The sequence below is a fragment of the Mirounga angustirostris genome, unplaced genomic scaffold, assembly GCF_029215605.1.
Source record: "Mirounga angustirostris isolate CCGP_5_RB_7025 unplaced genomic scaffold, mMirAng1.0.hap1 SCAF_12, whole genome shotgun sequence".
Lineage (NCBI taxonomy): Eukaryota > Metazoa > Chordata > Mammalia > Carnivora > Phocidae > Mirounga > Mirounga angustirostris.
The window spans coordinates 32,001,662-32,023,685 of NW_026991720.1; the positions used below are offsets into that span (position 1 = coordinate 32,001,662).

Sequence of the window (22,024 nt, forward strand, 5' to 3'; positions counted from 1 at the left end):
AATAAATAAATAAGAATAAAAGAGAGTGTTAAACCCACTTATTGGAGGCCTACTTGAAATTAGGTGGGAAAACACTTTTATTATTTTTCTCCTACCATCTTACTAATGATTCAAAAAAGCGAGGTTGATACCAGTTAGAAAATTGGGTGAATATCCTTACTGCGTAGTCTCTGCTTTTGGCAGCATCGTGACCTTCTCCTCCGTCTCCTGTCAAGATGGGTCCTTCTACATTCATTCAGAGATGAAAGCTAGAAATACCTGAGCAGGAAGTTGGTGGGCAGGTGCTGGTGAGGCTGCTCTGTCTGGGGAGTGGATTATGTAAGCACCTTCAGCAGGATGGATGCTGGAGCGCGGTGCTTCCTGGGACTGCAGTGTATCTCACGCATTTGTCTGCCATGGTGGACAGCCCAGGGTCAGCCCACAGCAGCCATGGCCCAGTCCTGGAGGTCACAAGTATAGACAGCAGCCCACCATCCAGCTGTGACCTAGGCAGGATTCAGCTGAAAAATGAGTGGAAAGCGACTGAAGCCAATGACCATCTACACATCCTGCTTTACTGCAGATTCTGTGGTTTCGCAGAACATAAATACTAATAACAAGTTAACGACATTATGCCTGTGGAAGAGCACTGCAGAACAGAATGGAGTTATCGTTCTGAAAACTCAGAATGACAACACCTTAAAATTATGAGATAGAAAGGAAAAGAATTTAGAAAATTATGTCCTTTCTCTAGAGAATGCAAGATCAACTGTGAAAGCAAGGCAAGAAAGCCATGGTAGAGAGAGGCTAAGATTAAAGCAAAAGTGTTGGCAAGGAGGTGGGTGAGGTAAGGAACTCTTAGAAGAACTGAAAATGCAGTGACATCATTACACTTGTACTTGAAACAGTAAAGAGCGGAAGGGAGACGGTGACGATTCTATTCAGTGCTGTGAAAGACTAACTTAAGGAGCTCTCCCCGAAGTAGAAGCAAAGGCCAAGAGGTATGATAACGATGAGGAGACGGATACACTCTCTGAGGACATAGAGGGAACTTAAGCATTACTGGTCTTCCCTCAAAATAAAGAGAAATAGAAGAGGAGAAATGACCAAAACCATAATGAAAGAAAACATTTCTAAACCAAAAAAAGGTCTGACTGTGGATTGAAAGAATTTACCATGTTCCATTTAAGATTGGGAGAAAGAGGTCACAACCAGACAAATCTGGGTAACTTTTTAAAATTGTAAGTACAGTCCCTGTCCCAGTCTTTTTTTTTTTTTTAAGATTTTATTTATTTATTTGAAAGAGAGAATGAGAGACAGCATGATAGGGAGGAGGGTCAGAGGGAGAAGCAGACTCCCTGCCGAGCAGGGAGCCCGATGCGGGACTCGATCCCGGGACTCCAGGATCATGACCTGAGCCGAAGGCAGTCGCCTAACCAACTGAGCCACCCAGGCGCCCTCCCTGTCCCAGTCTTAGTCCTTGTTGGCCCTCCTACCATTGCTTGTCTCACAGACCCCCAAAACCATAGAAGACAGCCCAGGCCAGCTACTGCTGACTTCATCCTGTGGCTTTGAGATGCTGATGTTCCTTGGGCAGCTGTAGCTACTGTCCTGTTTCTTTCAGGTATATCATTCTCCCTGATGCTGCCCTAGCCCCAGGGGGAATCCAGCTGTTTCCTTTTGTAGTGAAGGCTTAGCAGTGGTGGAATAATACTTGTATTGAGAGAAAATCACTGGTGGCTAGCAGGCATGCTGTCTTTCAGAACCTAAAACCTGGTCCCAAGTCCCGCATTAGTGGTCCCCTTCAAGGACCACTTCCCTTTTTAAAAGCTCATGGTCTGACACCCAGTGGTCAAGCATGGTTTTCCTCCACTTTCCAGGAGTTAACTCCAAGCATGTCTTGGTCTCTTTGGAGGCTGGAGCTCAAGCCCTAAAGGCCCCAGGTAAGGTTCCCTCTTCCTTCCATGCCACCAGCTTTCCCTCAGGCCTTCCTGTCACATCCCAGGATTGGCTTCTTTCCTGTAATGACGGACCGGTGGCCTGTTCTTCACTAGGTCTACCCCAGCCACCTTCAAGGATGTGGCCTGCCCCTGGGATCTCAAAGGGACAAGCTCATCAGAGCACAGGAGAGCAACACAGAGGTCCTTAAACATGAACAGACTCTTTCATGTGTAACATTCCTCGAAGTCTGGGGGACTCAAGCTTGACACGTGAGCTACATTACCCATACTGGTTAGGGTGCCGCTTCACCTGTTCAGATCTCTGCTGTAAGATCTTTCCAAGAAGAAAGCTGCTCCCAGGCATGTAGGCTGGGAGTGGGAGCTCAGCCCTGGGATGACAGAGGTGGAGGGCGTGACTCCCCTCCACGTCTCACTTCACACATCACACTGTCTTTGCCCCATGCAGATGGCCACTGGCTTTCCATTCAGGGTGTGCAGCATCTCTACCTGTTCTCAGGCAAGGTACCCTCACACGGGAGGGGAAAAGGTGTAAAAAAAAAAAAAAAGAAAAAGAAAAATCCTATAGGCATCCAGGCAGATTTTTACAGAGTAAAAGTGATCAATCTCTACCTAGGTTTCTTTGAAACAGAATTCCAGAATGGAACAATATACGTAGGTAGTTGACCCAGTAATCTTACAGTCATGAAGATGTCTTTTATATAAGAAGTCAAAGATATTCTGATATGCAACAGCTGTAAAAAGATTACACTCCTATAGCCCTCTAAAAAAATACACACATAAACATACACACACAAACTATACAAAGAAAAAGCTGAAGGAAGCAAAATATTTTTTTTCTTTTTTTTTTTTCTTTGAAGATTTTATTTGAATCAAGGTACTTAATATATAGTGTACTATTGGTTTCAGGAGTAGAATTTAGTGATTCATCACTTACACAGAACACCCAGTGCTCATCATAATGGGTGCCCTCCTTAATGCCCATTGTTCATTTCACCCATCTCTCCATGCACCTCCCCTCCAGCAACATCCAGTTTATTCTCTCTAGTTAAGAGTCTCTTATGGTTTGCCTCCCTGTCTGTTTTTATCTTATTTTTCTTTTCCCTTCCCCTATGCTTATCTGTTTTGTTTCTTAAATTCCACATATGAGTGAAATCATACGGTATTTGTCTTTCTCTGACTTATTTCACTTAGCATAATACACTGCAGTTCTACCCACATCATTGCAAATGGCAAGATTTCGTTCTTTTTGATGGCTGAGTAATATTCCATAGTATAAATATCCCACATCTTCTTTATCCATTCATCAGTCGACGGACATTTGGGCTCTTTCCATATGCCCTTTGAATCAGTGCATGTGCCCCTTCGAATCAGTATTTTCGTATCCTTTGGTCAAATACCCAGTAGTGCAGTTGGATCATAGGGTAGTTTTATTAACTTTTTGAGGAGCCTGCATACTATTTTCCAGAGTGGCTGCACCAGTTTGCACATCTACCAACAGTGTAAGAGGGTTCCCCTTTCTTCACATCCTCACCAACATCCATTGTTTCCTGAGTTGTTAATTTTAGCCATTCTAACTGATGTGAGGTGGTATCTCATCATGGTTTTGATTTGTATTTCCCTGATGATGAGTGCTGTTGAGCATTTTTTCATGCATGTCTGTTCATGTCTAATGCCCATTTCTTAGCTGGATTATTTTTTGGGGGGATGTTGATTTTGATAAGTTTTTTATAGATTTTGGATACTAGCCCTCTATCCAATATGTCATTTGCAAATATCTTCTCCCAATTCATAGGTTGCCTTTTAGTTTTGTTGTTTCCTTTGCTGTGCAGAAGATTTTTTATCTGGAAGAAGTCCCAGTATTTCATTTTTGCTTTTGTTTCCCTTGCCTCCAGAGACACGTCTAGTAAGAAGCTGCTACGGTCAGTGTCAAAGAGGTTGCTGCCTGTGTTCTCCTCTAGGATCTTGATGGTTTCCTGTCTCACATTTAGGTCTTTAATCCATTTTGAGTCTATTTTTGTGTATGGTATAAGAAAGTGGTCCAGTTTCATTCTTCTGCATATCGCTGTCCAATTTTCCCAACACCATTTGTTGAAGAGACGGTCTTTTTTCCATTGGATAGTCTTTCCTGCTTTGTCAAAGATAAGTTGACCATGTAGTCGAGGGTCCATTTCTGGGTTCTCTATTCTGTTCCATTGATGTGTGTCTGTTTTTGTGCCAGTACCATACTGTCTTGATGCCTACAGCTTTGTAATAGGGCTTGAAGTCCAGAATTGTAATGCCTCCAGCTTTGTTTTTCCTTTTCAGCATTACTTTGGCTCTTCAGGGTCTTTTCGGGTTCCATAAAAATTTTAGAATTGTTGTTCTAGCTCTGAAAAATGCTGGTGTTATTTTGATAAAGATTGCATTGAATGTGTAGATTGCTTTGGGTAGTATAGATATTTTAACAATATTTTTCTTCCAATCCATGAGCATGGAATGTTTTTCCATTTCTTTGGATCATCTTCAATTTCTTTCCTAAGTGTTCTCTGTTTTCAGAGTACAGATCTTTTACCTCTTTGGTTAGGTTTAGGTATCTTACCGTTTTTGGTGCAGTTGTACATGGGATTGATTCCTTGATTTCTCTTTCTGCTGCTTTGTTATTGGTGTATAGAAATGCCACAGATTTTTGTACGTTGATTTTATATCCTGCAACTTTGTTGAATTCATGTATCAATTCTAGCAATTTTTTGGTGGAGTCTTTCAGGTTTTCTCTATATAGTATCATGTCATCTGTAAAGAGTGGAAGTTTGATTTCTTCCTTCCCAATTTGGATACCTTTTATTTCTTTTTGTTGTCTGATTGCTGAGGCTAGGAAGGGAAGCATAAATCTATTTACAGAGGTTGCTTCTCAGTGCGGACACTATCAGTGGTTTGTATTCTGCTTCTTTATGTTTTGTTGTATTTTCCAGAATACATTGAAATTACTGTAATTCAGATATCACTCAGAAGGAAAATAAACTTTGGGGAAATTCAAACTAGAGAGCATTTGCAAGAGATAATAAAGAACAACATTTGCAAGGGACAAAATATGCTAGGAACCATGTTCCCAGCCAGCGAACTGAACTTCACTGTGGAAGATACAGGGAAGAAAGAGTATGCTTTTTCTTTTTTTTTTTTTTTAAGATTTTTATTTATTTGAGAGAGAGAGAGAACACAAATGGGGTGGGGGCAAAGGGAGAAGCAGACTCCCTGCTGAGCGGAGAGCCCAATGCAGGATTTGATCCCAGGACCTTGAGATCATGAGCTGAGCCGAAGGCAGATGCTTAACCGACTGAGCCACCCAGGCGCCCTAAAGAATATGCTTCTTAATCCAATGTCAGCTCCTCCTATAAATAAATAATATATAAAATACTATATAAGTATATAAATACTATATCTGCCAATATTTCATATTAAAATGAAAGACTTCAACTGAATACAGTTAATCCTGAAAATACTAGTGTTTTCAAAGTCTGAGAACAATCAGAAAGGGAATCTCCTACTTGGGTACCACATTTTTTTTTCCTCTTCTTCACATTTTCACCTAAGATTTCCTCTTGGTTTATTAATAGGTCGAGCAGTACCATAATGTCATTTTCCATGGCCCAGAAGGAAGCTTGCAAGACTACATAGCACATCAGCTTGCACTCTGCATGAAGGTATCTATTACTTGTGTACCCTTTCCTTTTCTCTGAAAATTTGAACGCATGTAGAACTGATCACTGATTTCTTACCACAGCACAAACAGATGGCTGCAGGATTCACCTGTGAAATAGTGAGAGCTGAAGTGGATGCTGGTTTCTCCAAGGAACAGCTAGTAGATCTGTTCATCAGTAGTGGTAAGGCCATTCCAGCAAACTGAATTGTCGTAACTGAAGGACATGATCTTCAGTGATGCCACTGAAAGGAAATAAGCTTCTTTCGGGGGGGGTAAATTTAAGGTGACTTTTCAGTTATTCAACAGCCTTGGGATGAAAATGGGAACCTAGATGAACACTTGTAAAAAATATATATATATATATTTCTTGTATGTCATTGCATTTATTGCTCATCCTATGTTTTCTTCTTTTTTCCCCCCGTCTTTTGTTTGTAAATCGTTATCTGTTGTGAGCATACTATATAACTGGCCCCAGAGGTATACTAAGGGAGGAGGTGTGGGGAGCCCCCCACCCTCGCGGGACTAAGTATTCTATCACTGATGCTGTTTAGAATTGCATGGTGGTAATAAAGAGTAGATAGACTTTTAGTAAATTAATCATAAATTCTCTACAACCAAAGCACCCCTTCTTGAAGCACCTGAGTTAAGCTTCCTGCACCTAACCCTTGGCATGTCACGGGCTGGCGCTTGGCTAAACTCATGCTGTTTCCAACGTGAGGAAGCTGGTACAGGGAGGTTCAGTATCTTGCCACAACTACAGAGTGGCAGAACCGGGATTAAATATGTTTATTACTACAGCTTTATCATGAATTTTCTGTCTTGGGCTCCCAAGGTTACCATACCAAGCTTCACCACAGGGGGCCTCAGCATACCCTGCATAGCACAGCATGACTGCCAGCTCCCACATTCACCCGAAATGGACCAGACTCCAGCCTCCGGGGGCCCGAAGCCACACAGACCCCTGGGGAGAGGGTGCAAGGGGGCGCAGTTGCAAGATCAGGGATAGATGAGCTGACACACAAATTCAGATCTTTGTGGGGGTGTTTCTCATGTTTGGAGCCATGATCAAGGGCGATGCCATGTAGCCAGGTCAGCCTTAGAAGAAGGAAGTCGAGAAATATAGTTCAGAGGCAGGCCTGGGGAGGGACTGAGGGCTCCACGGACCTGGACCCACATTTTAAGGACAGGAAGATCCCACCGGAATCGGAATGTTGCTGTGGTGCGCGGGTCAGTCTGTTCGGAAACTAGTGGCACTTAGCTGCAGAAAGCAGTTTTCTCTGCAGCTGTTACTAATGATCACTAACATTGGTTAAGCTCTGACTCTGTAGGCCCTATCGTAAACACCCTGACTTATAAACATGAAAACATTTGAAGCAGGAGTTTGGGGGACCCTGGCCAAAGAACCCCCAGCAAGAACACGGCCAAGCAGGACTCAGACTGCTACCAAGCCCGCCCCTCACCGCTGCCAGCCACAGGAACTTCACACAGCCTTAGGAACCTAACACAGCCTTAGGAACTCTCCTGTGCCAACACTTGTCTTCCCCGCACCACCCCCCCCGGCTCTTATAACAGAAGCCCACTACATTTTTTCCAACTTTCAGTTTTGTTTCATCTTAAAGTAAGAAGCTGAAATATTTTGTTTTCACCCTGTCAGAGCAGATAGCAATTATAGACTGAATTCTGCTCTCTGCCCTAAGCTTAAGAGAGCTGAGAAAATGAGCAGTGAATCAGGTCATAAAGGATGCAGGGGTGACCAGCACAGCATTTCTAAACCTATGGGGGAGGGGGGGGCAGCATCTTAAGAGTTCCTCTTCCCATTTCCCAATTTGGTGAGTGGCACAAATCTCTCAGCCTCTCCCACTTGAAACTCCGGTCTTGTCAGCAGGCTTGACGACCTGAATGTCCACAGTGCCAACAGGCCACAATAAAGGGTGAAGTGGGGAGCGGGGAGGCCTGTCTCCATCTACGGGAGGGCAGTAGTTCTCAGCTGCGGCAGCTAGTTGCTGATGGCAGTGTAGATCCAGTGTCAAGTGCTCTTGTGACTTTTAAGAAGTCAGAAATCCAGGGCGCCTGGGTGGCTCAGTCGTTGAGCATCTGCCTTTGCCTCGGGTCATGATCGCAGGATCCTGGGATGGAGCCCCAAGTCAAGCTCCCTTCTCAGCAGGCAGCCTGCTTCTCTCCCCCTCTCCCACTCCCCCTGCTTGTGTTCCCTCTCTAGCTGTCTCTCTCTCTCTGCCAAATAAATAAAACCTTTAAAAAAAAAAAAAGAAACCCCTTTTTATGTGAAAATGTAGGATTTTCTTCTTTCAGTGTTGTCAGATATTTCCATTTTTAAAGCCGTATGAGGACCAGGTAGCACTCCCAGATCCTCTCATTCATGGACCCCTTGTCTTTGTCCCACATAGTCCATAGGCACGTCCTGCCAGATGGATCCCAGCATGCCTTTTTCATCCATCCCATTGGTACCATCCTACCTTATGCCCCCTTCCCTACATCTCATCTACTTCCCTATAAATGGCTGCTCGTCTACTGCTTCTCCTGCTCTAACATCCTTCACAGGTAGTCAGACCCTTAGTTAAAAGCTGTCTGATTCCTGCCCCACACATCCCTCTATCGCCCACTGAACTAAATCAGTGCCATGCAAGGCCTTCCATTCAAGGACATTAATCCACCTGATTGGCTTATCTGACCCTTTATTTTTTAAATTGAGATTTATTGAGATATACTATTGTGTGAGTTTAAGGTGTACAGCATGTTGATTTGATATACTTCCATATTGTAAAATAACTACTGTAACATTAGCTAGTACCTCTGTTCACACAATTAAAATATCTTTGGTGGTGAGAACATTTATGATCTACTTTCTTAGTAACTTTCAAGTATGTAATTCAATGTTGCTAACTGTAGTCACCCTGCAGTACATAAGATCCCCAGAACTTACTCATCTTATAACTGAAATTGTGTATCCTTTGATATCTCCCCATTTCCTTCACCCATGCCCCAAGTCACTGCCAACCACCATTTTACTCTGTTTGCATAGGCTTGGCTTTTTTACATTCCACATATAAGTGATGTCATACAGTATTTGTCTTTCTCTGTCTGACTTAATTCTCTTAGTGTAATGCCCTCAAGGTGCACTGTGTTGTTGAAAATGGCAAGATTTCCTTCTTTCTCACTGAGTGAAGAATAATCCATTCTGTATATATACCACATTTTCTTTATCCATTCATCTGTTGATGGACACTTAGGTTCTTTCCATATATTGGCTATTGTGAATAATGAAGCAGTGAATATGGGAGTGCAGATTACTCCTGGAGATCCTGATTTCATTTCCTTTGGCTATAGACCCAGAAGTGGGATTGCTGGACCATGTGATACTTTGAATTTTTTGAGGAACCTCCATACTATTTTCCATAGTATGGAAATGCACCAAATTACATTCCCACCATCAGTGCTCAAGGGTTCCCTTTCCTCCACAACCTTGCCAGAACTTATCTATTGCCTTTCTGATGATAGCCATTCTGACTGGTGTGAGGTGATATCTCATTGTGGTTTTGTTTTACATTTCCCTGATCATTAGTGATGTAATGTATCTTTTCATGGACTTGTTGGCCATTCGTATGTCTACTTTAGAATGTCTGACCCTTTTAAAATAGATGTCTATGCTCCAACAGAATATGCGATTTCTTCTTTACGTGTCCTTTGCTTTTCTACTCTCTGAGTCTTCATTCATGCTGCAGCTCTCATTGAGAATGAGAGAGTAAACACACAACCTCCCCCCTACACACATACACTGTGACTACCAACATGGCCAGTGCTTTGCAAAATATTATGTTGTACAGTACTGAATAAAACACATGGTTTTTGCCCTTTTGGAAACTACAGAAAAAGCCCCTGTTAAAATGCTCTAAGGACACCTCAAATGAAGGCTTCTCTGATCCCTCCAGATAGGACTTCTCCCTCTAGTGAACATCAGTAGATTTTGTTTATAACTGTGTTCCACCTAACTATAGGTCAAGGCGGTGAGGGTATTATTTGAGCTTTGGCCTTGGCCCACACACACACGGTGAGCTCCTTGAAGGCTAGTACTGTACCTTATTCTTCTATTTTGCCTGGTACACTGATAGCTAATAATTATTGGCTGATGAGTGGGTGAATCTCCTGATAGAAGAAGTAGCACAGGCAAAGACAAAGGGAATGCTAGTCATACATCATCTTCAAGTGTCTGCAAGTGGAAGAGCCCGCTTAGAGTGGATGTAGGAAGAGGTAAGATGAGAGAGCGCAAAAGTTGGTAGTGAAGTAGGTGATGATAGGGCATAAAGATAGACTGATTTGGAGTTTAAAAATGAAGTTTTTGAACAGAATGAAGCCAAAAAATAATCTCCATTTTAACCACCCTCATATGTAGAAGTGGTGTATCACCTTTAAATGGGACAAGGTGTTATTCTCTATTCAGCTCAGTAACTTATAATTATCAAATATCTTTTTTCTCTTTTTAATAACAAAAGTAAGATACAAATGCAGGTTTGTCTGCTAAGGCCTTTTTAAAAATATATATTTATTTATTTAGAGAGAGCATGAACGAGGGGGAGGGGAGAGGGAGAGGGAAAAGCAGATCCTTGGCTGAGCAGGGAGCCCGATGCGGGGCTCGGTCCCAGGACCCCGGGACCTTAAGGCAGACGCTTAACCGACTGAGCCACCCAGGTGCCCCTCATCTGCTAAGACCCTGAATGCAGTGGCCTGAGGTAGGCACCTGAGTGTTGCCATACATTCCTCAGTTTGCCTGGTCCTCTGGGCCATGTCAACCCTGAGTTCTGCTGAATCTGGTCCCTGAATCTCGTCTCCACCTCCCACATTCTTCCCCCCCTCCACCTGTTGTTTCTTGCTCAGGGACTGTGGAGGTCTCATTTCTGACCCTTCTTATTTTTTTTTTTTTAAAGATTTTATTTATTTGACGGAGAGAGACACAGCGAGAGAGGGAACACAAGCAGGGGGAGTGGGAGAGGGAGAAGCAGGCTTCCCGCCGAGCAGGGAGCCCGATGCGGGGCTTGATCCCAGGACCGTGGGACCATGACCTGAGCCACCCAGGCGCCCCGACCCTTTTTATTTCCTCTGGTCAGCCCCTCACAGGGATCATTCTACAACACAGAGCTGCTCTTGTCATTTCCCTGCTGTTCTGCTCGAGTGGCTGCAGGACAAACACATTCTCTGAACGGGTGTGGAGGAGCTTATGGTCTGGCCCCCGATCTTCCCTTGCTACTATCCTTCCTCATCTCCTAAAACTCTGTGCATTATGCCCATCATTTCCTCTCTAGGATCCACTGCTCTTGACTGGTGCCCAGTGGAGGGATCACAGAGAGAGTGCACGTTAGGCAGAGTAGATGGGGACCCAGGGTTTTGAGCAGGGCAGGGTAATGTGTGTGAGCCGAAGGGAAGGCGGCATTGATGGGTGTGCTGTCACTTCTTTTGTAGTGCAGAAAGCACACAATGGGGAATGTTCTTTTGGTCAAAAGTGGTGGGAAAGGGCAGAGAGTAGAGGAGGCAGAAGTCTGGATGAGGGAGAAGGTGTTCCTAGGCTCTCCCACTGCGGTTTTTAGAATGATGAGGGAATAGGAGTTATCTGTCGGTTTTTCTCTTGCATTTGTTTTTACTAAGAAATTAAATTGATCAAACTATATCACTGTAAGTGAGGAATACACTGATTTGTAAGGAATACATTTATTCCTGACTTTTAAGCTTATTTTTTCTACAGGAAGAGATCTAAATGACTTGGATGAGGCTGGGTTAGGATGTTGAACTTTAATCTTCCACTGTGCACAGCACATATATTACCTTATTGGCTCCTCTCTCTGACTGCAGATGAAAGCCAGCAAAGAGAGTCACAGAGAATGAATAAAAGAAATACATGAGCAAACTATAAGAAGGAAGAGTAGCAGATGTATTTTAAATAATTGGATTTAAGAGGCACCTGGGTGATGCAGTCGGTTAAACATCTGATTCTTGATTTTGGCTCAGGTCATGATCTCAAAGGTTGTGAGATGGAGCCCTGCATTGGGCTCTGCACCCTGCTTAAGATTCTTTTTCTCCCTCTCCTTCTGCCCCTCCCCCCTGCTTGCACTCTCTATTGCTCTCTCTCTCAAAAAAAAAAAAAAAAAGAATCTAAAACTTATATGGAGATTAAAATAAAATGGTTCCGGGAGCCTGGGTGGCTCAGTTGGTTAAGCGACTGCCTTCGGCTCAGGTCATGATCCTGGAGTCCCGGGATTGAGTCCCGCATCGGGCTCCCTGCTCAGCAGGGAGTCTGCTTCTCCCTCTGACCCTACCCCCTCTCATGTGCTCTCTCTCTCCTCTCATCCTCTCTCTCAAATAAATAAATAAATAAATCTTTAAAAAAATAAATAAATAAAATAAAATGGTTCCATGAAGAAAAGAATGTAGAACAGAAGAACACATTTAAAAGAAAAAAAGACCTAGCACTAATGTGACCAAGGGTTATTTTGTGTTTATTTTAAAATAATGCCTTCCAAAAAAAAATGAAATTAAGAAAAATAACATCTTGGGCGCCTGGGTGGCTCAGTTGGTTAAGCGACTGCCTTCGGCTCAGGTCATGATCCTGGAGTCCCGGGATCGAGTCCCGCATCGGGCTCCCTGTTTGGCAGGGAGTCTGCTTCTCCCCCTGACCCTCCTCCCTCTCATGCTCTCTGTCTCTCATTCTCTCTCTCTCTCAAATAAATAAATAAAATCTTTAAAAAAATAAAAAATAAAAAATAACATCTTCCTTTTCATATTGCCTTTTGTGAGAGAGAGTCACAGCATATGGCTCTGTTTGGTAAAAAGGGTGTGAATGTGTATTAGAATTGGATCAAATTTTGCCTCAGTGTAAGTAAGGTATGTTGTTAAATCAGCAAGACAGATACTTTTTAAAATTACATGTGACAGTAAGTAGTAAAAAAAAAAAATTTTTTAACACCAGATTGGTATTTTAAAGTAACGCTTTGAATTCTTGAGAGAACTTTCCTTTTTGGAAGTAATAAAGATAGAATTACCATAATAATAGTAGGAGAATATGGTCATTGGAGTCCACATAACTTTGTTCACCTCCTTGGACTCTGCATTACTTGAGGCTCTTGGAAGGTTTGTCCCTTGCTTCTCATCTGGACTCAGAGCATTATCCCTGCAGAGCCTTGTTTTAGTGGACTGTGAAAGACAGGCTGTTTTCCATTCTAAGGGGGAGATTATGGACTTGTCACTTTAGACACAAAGGAGTTTGGATTTAACCATAAATGTAATAGGTTAATTATTTTTAACCCAACAAGTGTTGCTCTAGAACTGACTCTCCAGAACTTTTAATACAAGGGCGTACAGAACTGGACTGTAGCCCCGAGCCTTGCCACAAAATATCTGATTAGGATCACCAATCTGCAGGAGAGGAGTGGGGCTGACACAGCCTATCAAGTTGGAAGAAGAAAGGACAAAAAGAGTAGAATCATTTCAGAAATAGAGCTTTGCAGTAGCATAAGGCAAGGGAATCTAAATGGCTGACTTTCTGGCAACAGGTTAAAAGAAATCTTCAGCTATAGCATGGGGTGGGTGGCCTCCTTTCATCTCTGTGGAACCTGATTGGAGTCTGGCTGATCCTTCAAACTGGAAACTTCCTGCTCCTGGGGTTGGTTAGACCTGAAACTCTGCTCTACAATCCGAAGGAGACACATGCTCTTTTGCAAATAAAATTTACCTTTGAACCAATCTATTTAAAGATGTTGAACTTAAGTAGTTAGAGAAGTCGGTGTGATTGAAAAAATAAGGTCATGAGACTAGCAGTGTTGAAGACAAAGCTTTTTATCAGAGAAACCCAGTCTCTTTGACCCTGGGTCAGTCCGTCATGGGACACCAGGATAAACTAAGATGCGGTGGAACCCCAACCCCTTTTTGTCTAGGGCACAGGTTGTCCATTTAATGGGCGATTACTTGATTAGCCATACAGCCCCTGCTTGTGGACCCAAGAGAATGTTAAGCAGTTTCCAAAAGCTCTGCGGCCCTTCTGTGAACGCATTCATTTTATCTCCAGCCTGAATTCTCCCTGGCTGCTCCCATGCTCGGGTCTCACCACCTGCTAGACATCTCCCGACGGGATGCCTCCTCAAATCCACGAGACCTGACCCATCACCCCCACCCACGCCCCACATGTGCTCTTGCTCACGAGTGCTCTGCCTCCCTGAACTGCACAGCCTCTTCTCCAGTGGGAACACCAGAGCTGTCTCTGACATTTCCTCTCTGCACCTCTCTCAAGTCAGTCAGCCCCTCAGCCCTGCTGACTCCATCTCAGACAGCTTTGTTTGGTACCTTGGCCCTGGACGAGGCTCCCGTTACCTCTTGCACTCACCTCAGCAATCAGAGCCTCTAAGTGTGTTTCCCGTTTCTTTCCTCTCGAGGCCATCTTTGCACCAGAGTGAGATTTCAATGCGGGAATCCAATCCTGTTTATCCCCCGCCTTAGAGACTGCCAGGGCTTCCCAGAGCTGGTGGTTTCTCCCTCCCAACACCACATTCTAGATCTTCCACTTGTCATTTGTGGCCTCGTTCTGAGGCTGCATATCATCAAGTCTCACCCCAGACTGCATGCAAAATGCCAATGGCCCAGCCCAGACCAGACCAGTAAAGTCAGAACATCTGGGGATGGATCCCAGGGGATGGTTCCCTGCAGCCTGGCGGGGGGGTGGGGGGGGCGGGAGGAGGACATGCCAGAACTGTGGCTGCTTGATTGCATTCCACTGATGTGACTCCATCCCAGGCTTTCAGCCAGCCCCGACTGGAGGTGTGTCTCAGCTCTGAGCTCACCATCCTTCACTCTTGAAGCTATTCTGACCTTGACCTGATGCCTTAGTCCCTTGAAGGACTGAGGCCTGCCCAGCCTCCATTCTCTGCCAATGCCATCTCTTACAACTGGAAGGCCTTCTCCTGACCTGTCTCCCTATCAAGATGCTGTTCCTTGAAACAGGTACATTTTAAAATGCCACATCCCCCAGTTAGAATCGGTCCCCTCTGATATGCCACAGCACTTAGCATAGGCATACAGCAAGGGGGCAGCGGATGAACAGTTGTTGAAATGCAGATACATGTTCCTATAGAGAGATTCTGGCTGCACGCAGCAGCTTCAGGTCCTCCAGAGCCAGCCGTACCCTCAACACAAATCCAGGAGAAACTGGAGACCGTTAGTCCTTGGTTATAGGAAAGCAGATACATGTACTATTCAACCTGCTCTGGTTTTTATCACCAGGTAGAAAAGGTTTGTTTATCGCTGTTGTTTTAATGAACTATAGATGTATCATACTTCCACAAGGCATGTATTTCTGAAAGAAATGGGCTGGGCCATTGGCATTTGAATGCTGAGCAGCACAGATTTTTAGCACTTTTTACTGAATCGCTGTGTTGAAGGGGATTGGGCACACAGCAGACAGTAGTGTTAACAGCCCCCACAAAACAACGAGATTGAAAGGTGGCTGTTACTGTCTCTGGTTTTCTAGTTGTAAAGCTTCACAGTGTGCAGAAAAGCTATTTCAGTCTCAAAGAGATTCATTTACAAAATGTTCAAGGAGTTCTTTTGAAAGTGAAAATGCATTTGTCTAGACTAACAAGGGGGACTAGATTATAATCTATTATGAATATTTGTGAAAGTGAAATACTTGATAAAATACTCTCAAGTATTTTAAATTGATCTCCTTTTCTCAAGGTTAATTTGGCTAAGACTGAGGCATCTTAGAATCTTAAAAAGTGATTTTAATTTTTGATTAATTCACTGGTATGCAGGAAGTAGTATACACGTTTTAACTACAGTATTAACATTTGAGCGCTTAGTAGGTGCTAAGCACTGTTTCAAGTACATTCTGTCTATGGACTTACTCGTTTCCTACATATTATCATAATCTTCCATTTACTTTCCATCTTTCGTTTTGGGTCGGTATGCAGTTTAGTGCCCCCTTCTTCAGTAGGAGGTCCACGAAGGCAAGATTCAGAAGTCCTGGGGCACCCGGGTGGCTCTGTCGATTAAGGGTCCAACTCCTGATTTCGGCTCAGGTCATGATCTCAGGGTCCTGGGATGGAGGCCCGCGTTGGGCTCCGTGCTCAGCATGGAGTCTGCCTGAGGATTCTCTCTCCCTCTCTCTCGGCCCCTCTCCCCACTTCCTGTGGGCATAGGCATGCACACACCTGCTCTCTCTCTCGCAAATAAATAAATCTTAAAAAAAAAAAATCACGACAACAGTCATGAAACCCTAGTCAAACAACTTTAACCTCTGTGAGGTCTGTAAAATGAAAGGATGGATCAGCTTCTTTCTCTGAGGTCCTTATCTCCATAATTTTATGAATATTTCACAAATGTGTAATTTAAAGGTCATTTAAGCATTTCTGACCTTTTGTATTATGAAATATACCTCCGTAAAATACATACTACCTATATTTATAGATTAATGAATAATGCTAAATAAAATAACCATTTAGGTACCACCAAGCCAAGAAATAGATTATATCCGCCTTCCAGAATGTGGCCTTGTGCCCCATCCCTGTTCACAAACTTTTCCTTCTAGAGGTAACCATTAGTCCATCTTCTGTGATAACCATTTCTTTGCTTTTCTTTATCATTTTACTACCTTTAAATCTCTTTACTATCTTTACTCCCTTAAATAGTACTGCCCGTGTTTGAACTTTACCTGGTGAAACCGTATTATATATACCTTTTGTGATTTGCTTCTTGCTACATTGTTTTGACAGTCCTGCATGTTGATGCTTGTTGTCGTTTGTTCACTGTCCTCTCCCATCTATGGATCCATTCTGCTGTCAGTGGGAATTGGGGTTGGTCCTAACTGGGATCTGTTGTGAATCTAGTAGTGGATCATTGTGTACACTTCCAACTGTATTTTTTTTTAATTTTTTTTATTCTTATGTTAATCCCCATACATTACATCATTAGTTTTAGATGAAGTGTTCCATGATTCATTGTTTGTGCATAACACCCAGTGCTCCATGCAGAACGTGCCCTCTTTAATACCCATCACCAGGCTAACCCATCCTCCCACCCCCCTCCCCCCTAGAACCCTCAGTTTGTTTTTCAGAGTCCATCGTCTCTCATGGTTCGTCTACCCCTCCGATTTCCCCCGCTTCATTCTTCCCCTCCCGCTACCTTCTTCTTTTTTTTTTTTTCTTGACATATATTGCATTATTTGTTTCAGAGGTACAGATCTGAGATTCAACAGTCCTGCACAATTCACAGCGCTTACCAGAGCACACACCCTCCCCAGTGTCCATCACCCAGTCACCCCATCCCTCCCACCCCACCCCCCACTCCAGCAACCCTCAGTTTGTTTCCTGCGATTAAGAATTCCTCATATCAGTGAGGTCATATGACACATGTCTTTCTCTGTTTGACTTATTTCACTCAACATAATACCCTCCAGTTCCATCCACGTCGTTGCAAATGGCAAGATCTCATTCCCACTTCCAACTGTATTAAACAATGCCAAACTCGAGTCCTCCTCCATCAGCAATTAAAGAGCATTCTGATTATGTCACATCTTCGCTAACACTTTCTATCTTCAGACTTTGATTTTTAACCAGTTCATAGGGGTTTTTGTAAAAGCTTTAATCACTGTTCTGTTTCTGACCACAGCTTGTCTCATCCCCGTGAAACAGTCTCCCGTGAACAAGAAAGTCATTATCATCTTAGAGAATTTGGAAAAATCTTCATTGTCTGAGTTACTGGGGGACTTTCTGGCACCTTTGGAAAACCGCAGCACCGAAAGCCCCTGGACTTTGCAAAAAGGTAAAGAGAGTGGCAAGAGCCTGCCCAGAGTAGGAGTTGTCCTTCACGTCCCTCTTTCTTAGGCTCGTTGGGCTTCGCGTTTGTCTCTTCGTACGGCGTGTTGAGGTTGGGCCGTTGCTTTTGGTTTGTTTTAGGAAATGGACCAGCTGAATGTTACTACTTTCACGAGAACTGCTTTCTGATGGGAACCGTTACCAAGGCCTGCCTCCAGGGCGCCGACTTGCTGGTGCAGCAGCATTTCCGCTGGGTTCAGCTGCGGTGGGACAGCGAGCCCATGCAGGGACTGCTGCGGAGGTTCTTACAGAGGAAAGCAGTCAGTAAGGTAACGAAGGCAGCCTCTTGCCAGGGGGAGGGGCGGGAGCGTCAGGGGGCCCCCGGGCTGGAGTTCTACCACTTGCTGACCGTGCAGCCTCGCGCAAGGGCAACTTTTAGATAACCCAGAGTTAAAGAAGATGACGCATATAAAACCTGCAGCAGTGTCTGGACTATGTTAAGTATTAAAAAAGAAAGAAAGAAAAGCAAATAGGTTTTACTCCTGTAATTAACTGTTCTTGACGAGGAGCCTCTCCAGGTTCTAAAGGCTATAGAAGGCTATCTCAGAAAACTAAACACTCGTTTCAGGAATGGCTACTGCTTTCTCAGGGCCTTCAAAACCTTATCCATCCACTCAAGCTGGTTTTAACGTATGACTGACACTGCTCCAGAATAAATATTAAAAATTCACATGGAAGATTAAAGTTCCCTAGCTTTTGACACGTTTTCAAGCGTGATTATAACTCCTGGCAATTATTTTGGAATAAAATATTCTGTATCCTCCCAAACAACAAAATTAGTGCTGACCAAACCTCGTACATTGCTATTTAATTAATATTCTTAAGTCAAGCTAGGATCTGAGTGTCGAGATTGACTGGAAACATGAGAGCTTGAGTTAGTTAAGACTTCGTCCCTTAATCCAGCACCACAGGCCACATTTGGAGGGGGCAGTATCTTCTATCACCATATTTTAAGCTGTAAATAACACAACACCCACTAGGCTACCTACTTCACAAAAAGGCATTTTTTCCCTCACATAACCAGTGTCTTGTGGTAGGTGTTGCTGACGTCTGTTCACTGCCGAGATGTCAGGTCCTGGGTCTGGGGGAAGTCTCCTGAGCTCCCCTCAAGATTGCAGGATGTCAGCAGGGCCTCAGGCACCACACCCACACCCAGGCATGTCAAAGGGGGGAACCTGGATGCCACTACAGGGGCAAGAGAGCTTAGGCCTTCTCAGTCTCCTTATCAGGGAGGAAAACATCTTTTTCTAAAACGTCCAGAAACAGAAGACTTTTCCTGTTTCATTAATCAGAACTGGTTTTGTGCCCACCCTATTGCCCCAGATCGTGGCTAGACTTACCTTCCCAAGACGGAAGCTCTCCCCCAAGTACTTGAACAAAATTCTTTGTGCGTGCGTTTGTGGGTGGGGGATCAGGGGAGGAGAGTGGGGAGAAATATAGAGTGGGAATGGTTTTGGTAATTCAGTAAACTACGCTTGCCACTAGTGCTGGGAGTTAGTATCTGAAATTCCTAATTTAATCAGAGAAATCATCTATCCCAAGCTCTGTTAAAATCCACTGGCTGGTAATAAATACATGCTTTTGACCAAAGCTAGGCCATCATATCATGTCCACCAGTAGGAAGAAAAGTGAGGTAAGGACATTCATAGGTGTGTAGCTTTGCAAATTACTGATGCTTCCATTAATGTTATCATTAATATTTAAATTTCTTTGCCAAAAAGAATTCACATAAATAATCACAAAAGATACTAGTTTTTTTCCTTAAAAACTTTTTTTTTTTTTAAAGAGCAGTTTTAGGTTACATTAAAAATGAGAGGAAGGTACCCAGATTTCTCACATACCCCCTGCTTCCATACATGCCTAGTGTCTAGCACTCACCAGAATGGTACATTTTTTTTCACCAAGGATGAACCTACATTGATAAATCATAATCACCCGAAGTCCATAGTTTACCTAAGGGAAAAATATGGAAGGCCTCATGAATTTGCATGTTATCCTCTGAAGAGTCCCAGTTGTATTCTGTAGATGTGGCACTATTTCAGGTAAAATGGACCTCCCCCACATCCAGCTCACTGGTACACATAGTTTGTAAAGGATTTATTTTACTTCCACACTGTGTTTGAGAATGGGAATGTGGGGTGTGCTGTGAAGAATAGGAAGGAGGAGGGATAATGCCTTTCGCTTACCAAGAGTCACTTCAAGTAGGTTAATAAAACAGATTCCTTGGGTACATGTGCAATGGGAATGAATGACTCCTGCAAAACCTCAGAAATCTTGTAACTGTTTAACAGAACCAAATCTTTGGGGAGGGGGTACTTAGACATACGCCGGCTCTTGATCAATTTCTTCCTCCAATTCCTGAAAGGAATATAAGTCAAGAGGCCTTTCAGGACAATACAAGGCATCCTACTGGTATTTAATAAACAATAATTGTAATTTTATTAAGAAGTAAATATTCAGTTATCATTAATTGTAGTACATGATCTTATTCTTGCAGGAAGAGTATCAGAGAAATACAACTATTCCTCTTTTGAAGAGAAGGGAAATCGTAAGAGCTCCCAAGGCCTTATGTAACACAGTAATACCGTTTTAACAGAGCTGCTAGGATCGCTGAACCACTCTTTCATTTTGACTTGGCCAAATTATATCCCTTCAAGTAGGACATACCCATATTCATAAACTATCCCCAGTCTTAATATCGTAATAACTTGGTAAAACCAAGATTTATAGGAATCCCTTTCTTCTAAAGTACTGAGTTAACTGCTGTATCTGACTTCTAAATAATTGAAGGATATTTCTCCTAATACTAAAGAAATCTTTGTCCTTTTGTGAAGCCTCTATACTAAAAAGGGACTTGATTTTGTAGAACATAATTCTAAAAAGAACTGCTACCATCAAACCATGTATATTACGTTCTATTATTTAAAATTTGCATGTTTAAAAATTTCAAAACAAATTTCTTTATGTCAGCAGAGTTCTGTACATTTTGATGAAGTTAGCATTTTAGTTGAGACCTTCCTCCTAAGGAAATTAAAATTAATACAAAGTGAACATGCCACAGATCTAGATGGACCATCTTGTCTCTTAACCAAATATTGTTTCATGAAATCAAAATCCTTTTTTAACACCTACTTACTATGTGCAAGGCCCTGTGAAGTACTCTGTATGCATGTGGATAATAATTTCTACCAGAACTGATAGTTAAGAATTTGTGTAAGGTTTCCTAGTCTTCTTACTGCTCTTTTGTGTCTGAACGCTTTCATTTCACGTAATAAGCTACAGATCTGTATCTCATGGAACACACATAATAGTATTAGCTGTCCCTCCTTCACCCACCTCAGGTGGATCAGATTCAGCTAGTTTTTTGTTTTACAGTTTTAAATGTTTGTATTTTTCATTTTTGAACTGTTAAAAGAAGCACTGTTCTAAGCCAAGCCCCACGTCCGGACTCTCTGTCTCTGTAGTTCAGAGGTCAGGTGCCCTCCCCCTGTGATCCCGTGTGCAAGACCGTCGACTGGGCCCTGGCCGTCTGGCGCCAGCTCAACTCCTGCCTGGCCCGCTTGGGCACACCTGAAGCACTTCTCGGGCCAAAGTATTTCCTGTCTTGTCCTGTAGTCCCAGGACATGCCCAAGCGACAGTGAAGTAAGTGTTATTTCTCCTTACTTACCTATTTAAAATAGAGCCATGGCCAAGGAGCTCTGCACTTCCCATCAGAGGATGACCGTGACTCATCTGTTGCTAAGTAGCTCCTAAGGAAACTTTTTACTAAGAACTAGTAAGTAGCAGTTTCCAGCTGTTACAAAAGTCTCCTCAGAGTCCTGTTCAACATACAGTGCGGTGTCTCCTGCGAAAGGCCTACATGAGAAATTCATCGAGGATCTTATAACCAAAAACGAAAGCTTACATTCTGTTGATGAATTAAAAAGCTTCCTCCTTGGGGCGCCTGGATGGCTCAGTTGGTTAAGTGTCCAACTCTTGATTTCTGCTCGGTTCATGAGCTCGAACCCCGTGTGCTGGGCGTGGAGCCTGCTTGAGATTCTTTTTCCTTCTGCCCCTCCCCCCACTCTCTTTCTCTCTCTCTCAAAAAAAGAAAAAGAAAAAGCTTCCTCCTTTATTAATGATACTTAAATACTATGTTTTCCTTTGTAACAGCTTATGAGAATAGACATATTAACAATAAAGTTAATGAAATAGAAAATCAAGAGGAAAAAATGTATCACCATCCAGCTTAGTAAGGTTCTGTGATTAACTGTTAGCATCGATTCTGTACTTTCTGGCATCCTGGGCAGAAATCCATTTTGGAAAGCAGGGCATACAAATAATCTATCTTCTCTATTGTAACAAATGGTCAATTTCAAAACAGCTAATTGGGGGAAAGGAAGAATTACAGTAATAAAATGTATACAGCGTTTTCTTGCTGAAGAGCAGAAATATATTTATTCATGTGATCACCTCTTTTTTCATCAGTATTACAATTAACTTTAAGCCTTTCTCACATCCAGAGTCTCAAGATTCTTAGGAGCTAATCTGGGCCTTGCCT

General features: G+C 43.0%; 1 protein-coding gene across 2 annotated transcripts in view; it reads left to right on the plus strand.

Moving 5' to 3' along the window:
• CTTNBP2 (cortactin binding protein 2) overlaps positions 1 to 22,024 on the plus strand; it is a 153,345-nt gene that overhangs the window by 117,794 nt on the left and 13,527 nt on the right. For both annotated transcript variants that reach the window (XM_045864354.3, XM_064575018.1), the window contains 5 exons: positions 5,531 to 5,617; positions 5,698 to 5,797; positions 17,278 to 17,430; positions 17,565 to 17,752; positions 20,948 to 21,126. In XM_045864354.3, coding sequence (XP_045720310.1) covers positions 5,531 to 5,617; positions 5,698 to 5,797; positions 17,278 to 17,430; positions 17,565 to 17,752; positions 20,948 to 21,126 — 707 coding nt within the window. The remainder of the gene's footprint in view (positions 1 to 5,530; positions 5,618 to 5,697; positions 5,798 to 17,277; positions 17,431 to 17,564; positions 17,753 to 20,947; positions 21,127 to 22,024) is intronic.